Genomic DNA, 14,304 nt, shown 5'->3' on the forward strand with positions numbered 1-14,304 from the left:
TTAATGTGACATATAGAATGTCATACAGTGTTACCATGGCAACACAGATAGAACTGTGACTTAAGAAGCTACATGACATAAAAGTTTTTTAAACAATTCTACTTTGTTTACAAGTAATGATAAAGTCTCTGCATTTTACCCATAATACACAGCACCTAGCATTAGCATTAGCATTAGCACATTAGTACCAGTGTGCTGCCATTAAAGGCGCCTGGGAACCACGGAGACACCGACGAGTTTGGGACTTTATTCAACAATAATTCAACGATAAAACAACGATTCTTCCTCCTTTCATGGGCGGAGTTTGAAGACCAATCAGACGCCTTCTTGAATTTTACTAATTTAAAAAAAAAAAAGATCACCTGTTATGGACGCCTGAGCACAAACACAACATAAAACCTCTGTGAAAATTCAGGTTTAGTGTGCGATATACGACATAAAAACAGTTTGGCGGTTGGATGTTTGGAGGTGGTCTTCGTGGTTCAGGTCTCAGCAGTGTCCCCTTTAACGAACAGTGTTTTTTTTTACAACACATCGGATTAATTCTTTGATCAAACTCAAACTGGAACAAGTTCGTTCATATGAATAAAACCAGAACTCCTGAACTCGAACCAAAGCTCGTCAACATCCTCACACGGTAAAACCTGGGACTCGTGCCGTATTTGGGTTCCGTGAGGGTTCGGTGGTCTGGTGGACTTACAGAGTAGGTGGTCCTGGGTTTGGGTGTTGGTGGACTCGGACTCTGAGGAGATTTAGTCGAAGACGCTGCACAAGAACAAAATATTAACAACAACCAGGAACATGTTTATTGTCAGAAAAACCTTTGACGAAAGCGTTGGAGGCCTGAAGACTTAGACCAGATTCAGGTCTGTGCTGGTCCCACGGGAGGTTTTCAGAGTCCAGGATCTCCCACAGAACTGAACTCGTAGAACACTGTATCGTCTGCGTATATAGACATTTAATTATATCTAAATATAAATTCAGACCTCAGAACCTCCTGAACCTCATAACTTCCTAAACCTCTTGAACCTCAAAACCTCCTGAACCTCAGAACCTCCTGAACCTCCAAACCTCCTGAAACTCCTGAACCTCCAAACCTCCTGAACCTCAGAACCTCCTGGACCTCCTGAACCTCAGAATCTCTTGAACCTCAGAACCTCCTGAACCTCAGAACCTCCTGAACTTCCAGAACCTCAGAAATCCTGAACCTCAGAACCTCCTGAACCCCAGAACCTCTTGAACCTCCTGAACCTCAGACCCGCAGAACCTCTTGAACCTCAGAACCTCCTGAACTTCCAGAACCTCAGAAATCCTGAACCTCAGAACCTCCTGAACCTCAGAACCTCCTGAGCTTCAGAACCTTCTGAACCTCAGAACCTCCTGAGCTTCAGAACCTCCTGAACCTCCCCAAGCTCAGAACCTCCTTAACCTCAGAAATCCTGAACCTCAGAACCTCCTGAACCAACAGAAACATGAAACCAGCCCCATTTTGACTCGTACCTCTTTGACCCATGGATCCGGTCCGGACCGGTGGTCTCTGTGGGCGGGGCTTCTCGGACCTGAAATCAGACAAAGAAACTGAACTGAGTCTCTGATCCGAACCCGACCAGAACATTATGGGATGTATTAAGGGTGTGAGGCGGACCGACCCGGTGGGGGATTTGGGCGACTTGGGTCCGGGTCTTCCCGTCTGGTGGATGGGCACCGGGGGCGGGAGGGGCGGAGCTTGTAGTGCGGCGGAGGTGGGATGGAGGGGGGAGGCGGGGCTGGGACCGGCGGGGCTGGGGGTCCAGAGGGGAGTCCCGGAGGGGCGGAGCCGGAGGCAGGGGGGGTAGAGGGGGCAGAGGGGGCAGGGGGGTGTTCCTGGCCGACAGCTGCTTGGGGTCCATCATGGTGGAACGCTTACTCACTGGAGGAGGAGGAGGGGCTGCTGGGAGAACTGGGAGAGGAGGGAGTCCACGTTACACACCAGGTTACTGAAAACACTCCGTTACCCAGAATGCCCTGAAAGTGGTCTGATTTACAGCCCACTGCGTCAGCTGTCTGGGGCTTTTATTTTGTTGACAGGAAGTGCCGCTCACCGTACATGGACGAGTTCCTCTCAGGGGTGTGAGGGTTCGGGGGGTCGGACGACGAGCGCTGTCGTCCAACGGTTTCCATGGCAACAGGCTTCCCGTGTCCAGAGCCTGGAAGAGGACGGAGGTTCTACTGAACAAACATGAAGGGTGACCCCGAACGCAACACAGACTGATGACACTGAACACAACAGACTGATGACCCTGAATGCAACACACTCTGATGACCCCGAATGTAACACACACTGATGACCCCGAACGCAACAGACTAATAACCCTGAACGCAATACACTCTGATGACACTGAACACAACAGATTGATGACCCCGAATGCAACACAGACTGATAACACTGAACACAACACACACTGAAGACACTGAACACAACATACCCTAATGACCCCAAATGCAACATACGCTAATGACCCCGAACACAACACACACTTAAGACACTGAATGTAACACACACTGATGACCCCGAACACAACACAGACTGATGACACTGAATGCAACACACTTTAATGACCCTGAACACAACACACTCTAATGACCCTGAACACAACACACACTGATGACCCTGAACACAACACACACTGATGACACTGAATGCACCATGCTCTAATGACCCTGAACAGAACACAGACACAAAAACGTCATCAAAAGTACATTAAAATATCAGACTCGACATCCGTGACCTTTGACCCCACAGCCCCCCCCCCGCCTTGCGGCGCTGACCTCTGTGTGGACCCCTAGGGGGCAGCGGCGGTGTGGGGCCCGGCGGCGGCAGGTTCAGGTCCATCATGGTTCCGTACGTCTCGTTGCTGATCATCATACTGGGAACCTGCGGCCTCTGTTTGTCCCGGGCCACGATGGCGGCGTCGCGGGCCAGAGACGCCAGGTTGGGCTGCAAGGGGGCGGAGCCTGGCACGAAGCAGCTGACGGGACGCTCCTCCCTCCGATTGGGGATGGGCTAGGCGGAGGAACACAGTCTGTCAATCACCAGGACCGCACCTGGACCGCCCCCCTCCCCGTAGGACAAACCCTGCACCTTGTCCTCCATCTCGTCCTCGCTCTCATCCAGGTCCTCGTTCTGGAGCCGCCATTCGTACTCGACGTGGACGTGGACGTTGAACTTCCCGGTCTGGGCCTGAGTCAACTGCAACGTCAACAGGAAGTAGTTAACCCAGGACAGGAAGTAGTTAACCCAGGACAGGAAGTAGAGTTTAACAACAGACAGGAAGTAGTTACTCCAAGGATAGGAAGTAGAGTTCAACACAAGACAGGAAGTAGTTAACCCGGGACAGGAAGTAGAATTTCACACCAGACAGGAAGTAGAGTTTATCAAAAATAGGAAGAATTTAACCCAGGACAGGAAGTAGAGTTTAAAACCAGACAGGAAGTAGTTTACCGGGACAGGAAGTAGAATTTTACACCAGACAGGAAGTAGTTAACCCGGGACAGGAAGTAGAATTTAACACAAACCAGGAAGTAGTTACACAGGACAGGAAGTAGAGTTTGAAACCAGACAGAAAGTAGTTAACTCGGGACAGGAAGTAGACTTTAACACCAGACAGGAAGTAGATAACAAGAACCTTTACTTTCCACATTCAGCACCACAAACATCACATCACAGACTACAGCTCCCATGATGCATCCTAGTTCCTTTTCTACCAGTGGTGGCTGCTCGTCTTTCAGACAGGGGAAGCTCATTGTCAGCTTACATCAAGAAATTTGTCAAGTTATTTAAACAGAAATTCGTCCCTCCGTTCCTATTCAAGAAAATGGTCAGTGACCTTATCGTACCTTATCGTCTTGTCAGGTGTTGATCTGCCGTGCTGTTTAATTCAAAGTTTCTCCTCATAAGGAAGACTATCAAATGGCTTTGCCAAAATTAGGTCGACAACATTAGCAGTCTGCCATCATGTGCACCTTGTTAGATAGCTAATTCATTCCAACCTAGCCAACAGTCTGACTGATTTAACTATCTAAAAAACGATATTAAACTCGAACAAGAAATGATTAAATTATGGAACTGAAACAAGAAAACGCTGAAATTATGTTAAATTGAAACAAGGAAGTCCAATGAGTGTGTTTTGTTCACAGTGCAAGAAATGAACAAGTAATTTCATGGTAGTTTCTCTCTTGATTTCCCAGCAGAATGTGTGACGGTATTAAACTGAACTGTCAGTGAAGGAGCAGATCTGAAAACAGCTGTCAATCAAATGGGATTCAGCCTTTCGACTGATCCTCCAATCAGCACGTGGGATTCTGGCATCCAGCCCGGCCGAGCTCCGCCCACAGCTCCATTCACCCCCAGAGACGCCCAGCGTCTGGGGGCGGGACAACATGGTGGCATTTATCCAATTAGTGTCCAGTTTAGAGTCAATGAAAAAACCAGTTCCACTCAGTCCCACTGAAGCCCAGAGACGGACACAGTCTGCAGACACATGCACTGAGCAGAGATGGAGGAGAAAACAGACACGGGAACGGAGGAGAAGTGAACAACAGCCAGTCTGTTGGTTTGTGATAAAGCTGATTCTGAACGAACTCATCTGTGAGATGAATGTGTTCTAACACATTTGGAGTCAATAAAACATCAACACAACCGAACAGATTTAACCATTTAATTTTCATAATTTCAGTGGAAGCTGAGCTTCCACTGCAGTCTGAGAGAAAACACCACTGTTTTCTGCCTCATCTCCACCTTAGTTACAACACATCTCCTGAGTTCTGTTGTGTTCTAGGATGTTCTGTTGTGTTCTGGGATGTTCTGTTGTGTTCTAGGATATTCTGTTGTATTCTAGGATGTTCTGTTGTATTCTAGGATGTTCTGTTGTGTTCTAGGATATTCTGTTGTGTTCTAGGATATTCTGTTGTATTCTAGGATGTTCTGTTGTATTCTAGGATGTTCTGTTGTGTTCTAGGATATTCTGTTGTGTTCTAGGATGTTCTGTTGTGTTCTAGGATATTCTGTTGTGTTCTAGGATGTTCTGTTGTGTTCTAGGATGTTCTGTTGTATTCTAGGATGTTCTGTTGTGTTCTAGGATGTTCTGTTGTGTTCTAGGATGCTCTGTTGTGTTCTAGGATGCTCTGTTGTGTTCTAGGATGTTCTGTTGTGTTCTAGGATGTTCTGTTGTGTTCTAGGATGCTCTGTTGTGTTCTAGGATGTTCTGTTGTATTCTAGGATATTCTGTTGTATTCTAGGATGTTCTGTTGTGTTCTAGGATGTTCTCTTGTATTCTAGGATGTTCTGTTGTATTCTAGGATGTTCTGTTGTGTTCTAGGATGCTCTGTTGTGTTCTAGGATGCTCTGTTGTGTTCTAGGATATTCTGTTGTATTCTAGGATGTTCTGTTGTATTCTAGGATGTTCTGTTGTGTTCTAGGATATTCTGTTGTGTTCTAGGATGTTCTGTTGTGTTCTAGGATATTCTGTTGTGTTCTAGGATATTCTGTTGTGTTCTAGGATGTTCTGTTGTATTCTAGGATGTTCTGTTGTGTTCTAGGATGCTCTGTTGTGTTCTAGGATGCTCTGTTGTGTTCTAGGATGTTCTGTTGTGTTCTAGGATGTTCTGTTGTGTTCTAGGATGCTCTGTTGTGTTCTAGGATGTTCTGTTGTATTCTAGGATATTCTGTTGTATTCTAGGATGTTCTGTTGTGTTCTAGGATGTTCTCTTGTATTCTAGGATGTTCTCTTGTATTCTAGGATGTTCTGTTGTGTTCTAGGATGCTCTGTTGTGTTCTTACTCACCAGTTCTTCACAGCGGCTATGGCGGAGGCGTTTGGCGATGTCCAGCGCCGTCTCTCCGGCTTCATTCGCTGTGGAAACAAAGGTCACATCACATGGAGTCAAACCAGAGTCAAACTAGAGTGACCCCAGACTGACCCCAGGGTGACTCCAGAGTGACCACACAGTGACTCCACAGTAACCCCACAGTGACCCCAGAGTGACCACAGGGTGACCCCATAGTGACCGCACAGTGACCCCAGATTGACCCACAGTGACCCCATAATGACCCCATAGTGACCCCATGATGACCCTATAGTGACCCCAGAGTCAATCTAGAGTCAAACTAGAGTGACCCCGCAGTAACCCCACAGTGACTCCACAGTGACCTCATGGTGACCCCACAGTGACTCCACAGTGACCCCACAGTGACCCTATAGTGACCCCACAGTGACCCCATAGTGACCTCAGAGTTAACCCAGAGTGACCCCAGAGTCAATCTAGAGTCATACTAGAGTGACCCCAGAGTGACCCCACAGTGACCCCACAGTGACCCCATAGTGAGCTGTGGTGTGTCTTCTTACTGATGGACACTGATGCTTTTCCTCGGAGCAGCAGTTTCAGACATTCGCTGTTGTCGGTCAGACAGCAGTAATGCAGCGCTGTACTCCCTCTGCTCGTCTGTTTGTCCAGGTTCCCACTAACAACACAAACACATCAACACAAACATGAACACAAACACACAAGCATCATCTGCACAAACCCAACAGGACAGGATTCCACATCTGAGGGTTTTCCTCTTCATCCTGATGTTTGAACCCTGAACATCTGGACTGTGTTCCACTGACATTTACAGCAGCCAAGGAGGTTCTGTTTTCATCTGGGTTTGTTTGTTTGTTTATTTGTGTGTTTGTTTATTTGTCTGTCTTTCTGTCTGTTTGTTTGTCTGTCAGTAAGATAACTCAAACAGTTATGGATGGATTTAGATGAACTTTTCAGTAAATGTTGAAACTGGAACAAGGAACAAATGATTAAGTATTGGTGGTGATGGGGGGGGGGGGGGGGGGTCTGTTTCTAGTTGTTTATGGATCAAGTTGATGAAAACAAACTGTATGAAAAACCTTTTGCCATCACTAGGACGCTGTGCATATTATGGTCTGTTGTATAAATAAAACAGAAGGTCTGTGGTTCCACGTTCTCACCTGTTCTGAGCCAGGAAGTCCACGATGTGGAGGGAGTTCCTGTCCACCATCCGGACCGCCAGGTGGAGAACCGTCTCCCCTGGTTCCTGAGCAACACAAGAACACACCCAGACTGAACCCAGAACCAAAGACCCCAGAACCCAGACCCCACAACCCAGAACCCAGACCCCAGAACCCAAACCCCAGACCTAGGCAAGGACCAAAAACCATTGACCACCACTGCATATGGAAACGTACATGTTCGTTGGGTTGGGGGATGGTCTCCATCAAGTCCACGCCCTCAGCGTAGACCTGGATCAGGGACAGGATGTCCCTGGTCCTCACAGCCTCATACAGAACCTGGATTCTGGACCCGGGGTCTGCACAGCGCCGCTGGGCGAAACGCTTCTCCGTGTACTTCGCTGTGATGTAGTCCTTCCTCATCTGCCTGGAAGACAAGCAGAGGAACGGTGAGGGTCTGGGGGATCAGGGTCTGGGGTCTGAGGGATCAGGGTCTAGGGGATCAGGGTCTAGGGGATCAGGGTCTAGGGGATCAGGGTCTGGGGTCTGGGGGTTCAGGGTCTGGGAGATCAGGGTCTGAGAGTCTGAAGGTCTGAGGGTTTAGGGTCTAGGGGTCCAGGACCTGAGGGTCTGGGGGTTCAGGGTCTGGGGTCTGAAGGTCTGGGGGTCCAGAACCTGAGGGTCTGGGGTCTGAGGGAGTAGGATCTGAGGGTCTGGGGATTCAGGGTCTGAGGGTCAAGGGTTCTGGTGTTTCTGGGGGTCCAGGGTCTGATAGTCTGGGGATTCAGGGTCTGGGGTGTAGGGTACTGGGGCTCTGGGGATTCAGGGGTTCTAGGGTCAGTGGGTTTAGGGTCTGGGAGTCCAGGTCTTCCACTCACATGTCACTGGTGGGGTCGGGTTTGGTCACATGCTGCGCTGAAAGCTCCGCCTCCATAATCTCGTTGAAGCTGGCGTTTCCCACATTCTTGGCCAACTGAAACACAACATCAGGTCATGTGAGTGATCAGCTGACCTTTAACAGGAAGTCCAAACCCTGGAGGAGGAGCCTCACCAGCAGCTCGGAGGTTCCCAGGACGTCCAGGTCCAGACTCTGGATCCTAGAGTAGTGGACCCCCATCTCCCTGTGGATCCCTGAGCACTCGATGCAGATCAGGACGCCCAGGTTGGTGGACAGCCAGGTGGGGGCTGATGGAGGTGGGGGGGGGGGGGGGGGGGGGGGGTTAGTTGTTAATGCTAACTGCTGCTGTCAATCACATGAGCTGCAGTCACAGCCGTCAGCCAATAGGAAACTGAACGTATTTCCAGTGAAGTGACCACTGACACTGAACTATGGGGAGTTATTTTTAGACTGAAGCGTCCATATTTGAGTTTTTACTTCGAAATATTAGTTTAAAAAAGCCTACATTTGTCATTTGAATTTAGAATAAAGGTACGATCTGCTAAAGATGCTAATGTATTGGATACGGGCCAGAGGATTAATGTGACCACTAGAGGGAGTTAAGGATGAGAACCATAAAGAACCAGCTGTCAGTGTTTAAACTCCAGTGGTTGTTTTCTCTGGACTCAGATGGAAATGAACAGAATGGAGTTGGATTCAGAGGTTTATGAAGGTACACAGTTATTATGGGATGTTCTTATCGTTGCTAAGTTTTCGTTTGTTGATCTGTGGTTCAGACTAGGGACAGTTCGGACCTCGTTTGTTGGATTCAAACAGATCTTTAGTTCAGTTATTGACAACATAAACCGACAGAAAACAGAGCTAAGCTAACAGGGTAAGCTAACAGGGCTAAGCTAACAGAGGTGATAAGTGGTTTTACTGTGGCTGTTTTAGTCTTAAAACAGAGCTAAGCTAACAGAGCTATGCTAACTGGTACTGGTACTGACCCGGTGGGCCAGTACCGACCTGGGAGTGGGGGATGTGGTTGGTACTGGTACTGACCAGGTGCTCCGCAGTCGCAGCAGCCGTCGTTGCCGCTCATCCTCTTCACCTCCACCACTATGGCCTTGGTCAGCTCCTGGACGATGTTGTTCTCTCCTTGGTCCTGGTCGCCTTTAAAGGCCTGGTTCAACGCCTCCTCCTTACTGTTCTGCAGCACCGACACCCAGCTGCAAACACACACAGAGGTCAGAGGTCAGGAGTTAGAAGTCAGGAGTCAGAGGTCAGACGTCATGGGTCAGGAGTCAGAGGTAAGGAGACAGAGGTCAGGGGTCAGACGTCAGCGGCCAGAGGTCAACGGTCAGATGTCAGTGGTCAGCGGCCAGACGTCAGCAGCCAGAGGTCAGTAGTCAGGGGTTAAATCTCAGCGGTCAGACGTCAGGGATCAGGAATCAGAGGTCAGGGGTCAGAGGTCAGCAGAAGCACACTCACATCTGACACTCTGCTTCATCTTCAGCCTGGAAATGATACGTTCTGTCATCTGAAGGAAACGGAACAAAGAGACGGAAAATTTAAGAAGAAATGAAAGAAGAAACTGGAAAAAAATACAATTCTAATGAAATATATATATATAGATATATACATATATATCTATATCTATATATATATATATAGTGTATGTATATAATCTATATATGTATATTATTACTGTTATTTGCATATATTTTCAGTATAGTTTCTGTATGATAGTTTTATGTAGTATTATTTTTTATCACTTTAATCTGTTACTAAATGATTTCTCATTGTTGTGACAATAAAGACCTATTCTATTCTATTCTATTCTATTCTATTCTATTCAACCACAGTGAACCCTTATCTAGAACTACATGGTTCATACATAGAATACACTGTTTGTATTTGTCTAAAACATGGCGGTGTTCCTAAAAACAGGAAGTGAGTGGAACGTACGTGAGAACAGGTCGAAGCTCTTCTCGTCGGGGTTTCTCTTCACCTGACAGGTGAGCAGGTTGAGTTTGGCCGGGGGTCTGTTGGCCTGTAACGTCCATTCACAGCCCATTTCAGTCAGTTATTCCTGGACTTCCTGCACATTTCAAATGCTCACTCTGTTTCCGACCAATCAGCTACCGTTGCCGGGCAGAAGGAGCCAATCAGAGCTGGGAACACCTTCTAAAGTGTTCCAGTGTAGGACCCGGGACCTGTCACGACCCATTCTGGGCTAAAAACCGGATTTGTTCTGAGCATGTGCGAGAGTGGAACTTCCTGTCACTTATATTTAAAATAAAACATGTTCTGGGTCGTGTTTTATTACTAGTGATAAAATACCAGATTTTAAACATTTTTTGAATGTTTATCTTCTAATATTTGATGCTAATGAACCAGAAGGTTAGCTCCATAATTTGATTCAACTTTATTATCAGACCTTGTTTAGAGCATGAACAACAAAGTCTGACTGAAATCTGTGACGAAAGTGAAAAAAAAAAAAAAAAAAAAAGTAACAGAGACCGTACAAAGACAAAATTAATATATAAACCTGTAATAATTAAAATCCGGAATGTTTTGGGTTTTTTAAATAAACTTATTTTGCTATTATTCCTCAGTCTGACTGATTAACATTAGCTTGCTCGCTAGCGTTAGCTGTTACTAGCTCATTAGCTAATCATAGCTGACTGATCAAAACATAATTGTATTTAAGAAAATAACCTTATATCCTCCTGAGACTCTGGAAAGTTAAAGTTTTAGCTTTTTTTTTACATTAAACAACTGTTTTGATTGGAAACTGCATAACACAACAGTTTTTTCAGATACATTTTACAATTTATTTGTATTTACTTATTCATCTTTAATGGAATGTCCTTTGCGATGGACAGTATTTTTAAGTAAAACTGTGAAACTTTCGTCCCCTACAGAGGACACAAATGCGTTACTGGGTCTCAGGAGGATATCTCATAACGACTAAAATGAGTGTAATGCATTTATGAACATAAACTGACAAATTATTGAGAAATATGAGTGAAAGGATCTGGTGTTTCTGACCTCTGACCCCTGACCTCTGACCGATGATGTTGATGAGACCGACATTAGAAAGTCGGAGCAGGAAGTGAACGTCACATGAAGGTGAGTTGAGTTCAGCTGAAGTAGATTGTGTGACTAGAACATGAGGATCTGATCCGGTTCCATGGGCAGAACCTCCAACTGTCAGATATGAAGTCAGTGTCATGGATCAGATTTAAGCCCAGGTGTAAACGGGAACTGAGCCAAAGCCTGACTTAGTTAAACCAGAGTTAAACCAGAGTTCAGCCGTTCTTCAGCCGTTCCTCCGTTTTTTCTAGATTCAGATGTTTGAGCGTCTGTTCCTGTTTCTGGAGAACACCACGGACTGAACGCTGAAGAACGTGAACATTAACGGATAATTATTAAGAAAAGAAGCAACAATTAGACCAGTGTTAAATAAGTTTTAAAAAGTTAACAAAATGAACCCTGAATTACAGAGTTTTTACCCTTCTTTCAATATATTTTCCAGTTCGACTGTTTGGTTTCTTCAACTTTAATCAACATCTACTCAAATGAACGTTTTTATTTAGATATTTTTGACTTTGTCGCCTTCACTAAATGAAAAACTTCAAAGTAAAAGTGATGATGAATCCATCCAAGTTCTGAGGATGGTGATAGTTTGTAAAATGTCCAGTTGACACAGATTTAAAAAAAAACAAAAACAAAAAAAAAACACCTACAGCTATTTTCGTAGCAATTCCCAAATTAATTTTTCTCTACATTTAATCTTTCCTAAGTTATCGCCGTTTATTATAATACTATATTTTCTTGTTGTTGCATATTTTTTTACATTTTTCATCCTGTTCCGTCTTTTTTTTTTTTTCTTTTTTGTGACTTTAACAGAATTTTCTGTTTTGTCGTGACTTTTACAGAATCTTTCATCCTGTTGCATCTTTTACAGAATTTTTCCATCTTGTTGGGTCTTTTATTTCATTTTTTAAATTTTGTTGCATCTTTCATGTCATTTTCCGCCTTGTTGCATTTTTTATGTCATTTTTCATGTTTTTGCGTCTTATGTTATTTTCTGTCTTTGTTGCGTCTCTTATGTGATTTTTCATCTTTTTGCGTCTTTTATGTGATTTTCTGTCTTTGGTGCGTTTTTTTATGTCATTTTTCATGTTTTTGCATCTTTTATGTCATTTTTTGTCTGTTGCATCTTTTATGTGATTTTTCATGTTTTTTCATCTTTTATGTGATTTTCTGTTTTTGTTGCGTCTTTTATGTGATTTTCCATCTTTTTGTGTCTTTTATGTAATTTTTCATTGTGTTGCATTTTTTATGTAATTTTTTATCTTGTTGCATCTTTTGTCGTTTCCACATTTTCATTATTTTGTTTCCTTTTCTACCGATACCATCAGTTTGTAAACAGTCACGGTCCTGTTCCCTCGGCTGTTTCTAATGGACACTGCGGTGCTTTTGTCGCCCCCTGTGGCCACTACAGGAACTGCAGCCCACAGTTTGAACTCCCTACATTATGAGCGTTGCGTGCACGGGCTGACGGCGCCCCCTACAGGTGAACGTATTTCCTGTTCCCACCCTTCTCTCTGTCATCCTTTTCCTTATGCTCTTCCTCCTCCTCCTCTTTCTCTTCCTCTGCTTCTTGCTCTGTCCTGATTGGCCGTTTGACTCTTCATGTAAAAACTTCAAAAAAAAAAAAAAAGAAGGAAAACAAAAATAAGAAGCTAAATAAAAAAGAAAAAAAGATCTGCCTTTCGTCCCCTCATTGAAGAAAATAACCCAAACGGGTGAACTGATGGACATGCAGGTGCAGGGGGCGGAGCTTCTCATGCAGGCTGACCAATAGGAGCAGAGTTGGCCTTACCGTTCCGTGGCAGATGGTCAGGAAGCCGTTTCTCACCGAGCACTTCCTCTTCTGCCACACCTTCCTCAGCCTGAAACCACATCCACAGCTCACTCGCCGTCCCAGCGCAGCTTTAGCGGTGCATTGTGGGAGGCGGAGTCCACTCACCCCTCGCTCCTTTTGTACAGGACTCCGGATCGCTCGGTGCCGTGGGCCTTGTTTCCCTGGAGCTGATGGAGGCTGTAGCCGGCGCTCTGCTTGGCCTGAGCGTCCTGCCCACAGGAAACACCCAAAAAACACCCGCTGTCAGGTCAACAAAAGCACGGAAACCTGAGGGGGCAGGGCCACGTTAATATGGACAAGACACAGACTGACACCGACACCCCCTTTAGATTTATGTTTATAATTCAACCCACAAATACACAACGTTATCGGTGAATCCTAAAGCTCCACAAACTGAACCATCTGAACGAAATAAGGAGGATTTAGGACAAACTGAGGACCTCTGTGACCTCTGTGTGACCTCGGTGACCTCTGTGACCTCACCTCCTTGGGTTCCGTCTGCAGCGACGCCTTCAGAACGTCTCGGAGTTGTACCAGTTGTTTTCGTTCTCCATCTTGACTCTGTTTAATCTGAGAAAACAAACCCGTAAAATCAGAGAAACGCCCGACAACATGGAGCCATCAGGGGGCGGAGTTAAACCCACCGCGGTCAGGTCTGTGGCCAGTTTGTCCACCGACGGCCTCAGACTCTCCACCGCCTTCAGCCCGTCCTGGAAGAAACTGAAGAAACAGAACCGACACGAGGACAGGACAGGTGAAGCTGTGAGCGTCAGAACCGGGTCAACTTTAGCCACGCCCACTTACTTGCACTGAGCATGGAAGTACTTAATGAGGTTCTGCAGGAAGTCCACGCCTTTCTTCACTTTGATCTCGTTCACTTTCAGGAGATACTGAAGGAAAAGCACAGTCCACTGAAAATCTGCACCCACTGAAGGACAGAAGTACCGAACACAAGAACCTCCACAGGAGAACCTCCAGAACATCTGCACTGGGGCAGGTTCAGGGGCAGGTTCAGGTTCAGGTTCAGGTTCAGGTTCAGGTTCAGGTTCAGGTTCAGGTTCAGGTTCAGTTACATCCTTCACAAAAATGGATTTAATCACATTTAATCATTGAATGAAACCTCAGTAAGTTTATGACCAAAGAACCTGGATGTTCTGTCAGACTAAGTTATGAAAGAACGTCGAGATTTTTCTGGTAAATTTTTGAGTCTTCCTCCAAATATTCACTTGACCTCTGACCTCACACTTCTGTCCTCAGATGACCTCTGACCTCACACATCTGGAGCTGGAACATCCTCCTCTCCTTCTCCATCTCCTCTGCGATCTCTCCTCCGCTGAACTCCGTCCGAATCATCCCGTGTTGCTTTGCGTGTTCCCGTTTCTCCTTCTCCAGCTTCGCTCTGCGGCCACAGGTCAAAGGTCACGTTTACAGGTGAACAATAAGCTGTCGCTTCACTAGAACCCAGCTGAGTTAAAGTGATCAACAGTAGAT

The 14,304-nt window shown here is 45.8% G+C and overlaps 2 protein-coding genes across 2 annotated transcripts in view; both read right to left on the bottom strand.

The window, feature by feature from the left end:
• LOC115415100 (cleavage and polyadenylation specificity factor subunit 3-like) overlaps positions 1–14,304 on the bottom strand; it is a 29,388-nt gene that overhangs the window by 10,683 nt on the left and 4,401 nt on the right. The gene's annotated exons all lie outside the window — the stretch shown is intronic.
• Positions 1–14,304, bottom strand: part of asap2b (ArfGAP with SH3 domain, ankyrin repeat and PH domain 2b) — a 33,652-nt gene that overhangs the window by 632 nt on the left and 18,716 nt on the right. The window contains exons 6-26 of the mRNA XM_030128548.1: positions 14,083–14,212; positions 13,618–13,703; positions 13,458–13,533; positions 13,297–13,383; positions 12,919–13,022; positions 12,772–12,841; positions 9,846–9,930; positions 9,369–9,417; positions 8,940–9,106; positions 8,052–8,185; positions 7,879–7,973; positions 7,238–7,427; positions 7,001–7,086; positions 6,383–6,498; positions 5,823–5,890; positions 3,122–3,229; positions 2,809–3,043; positions 2,082–2,186; positions 1,650–1,939; positions 1,501–1,559; positions 701–765 (exon numbers count right to left, since the gene is read on the bottom strand). Coding sequence (XP_029984408.1) covers positions 753–765; positions 1,501–1,559; positions 1,650–1,939; positions 2,082–2,186; positions 2,809–3,043; positions 3,122–3,229; positions 5,823–5,890; positions 6,383–6,498; positions 7,001–7,086; positions 7,238–7,427; positions 7,879–7,973; positions 8,052–8,185; positions 8,940–9,106; positions 9,369–9,417; positions 9,846–9,930; positions 12,772–12,841; positions 12,919–13,022; positions 13,297–13,383; positions 13,458–13,533; positions 13,618–13,703; positions 14,083–14,212 — 2,353 coding nt within the window. The 3' untranslated portion in view covers positions 701–752. The remainder of the gene's footprint in view (positions 1–700; positions 766–1,500; positions 1,560–1,649; positions 1,940–2,081; positions 2,187–2,808; positions 3,044–3,121; positions 3,230–5,822; positions 5,891–6,382; positions 6,499–7,000; positions 7,087–7,237; positions 7,428–7,878; positions 7,974–8,051; positions 8,186–8,939; positions 9,107–9,368; positions 9,418–9,845; positions 9,931–12,771; positions 12,842–12,918; positions 13,023–13,296; positions 13,384–13,457; positions 13,534–13,617; positions 13,704–14,082; positions 14,213–14,304) is intronic.

This window comes from Sphaeramia orbicularis, chromosome 24 (genome assembly GCF_902148855.1).
Source record: "Sphaeramia orbicularis chromosome 24, fSphaOr1.1, whole genome shotgun sequence".
Taxonomy (NCBI): Eukaryota; Metazoa; Chordata; class Actinopteri; order Kurtiformes; family Apogonidae; genus Sphaeramia; species Sphaeramia orbicularis.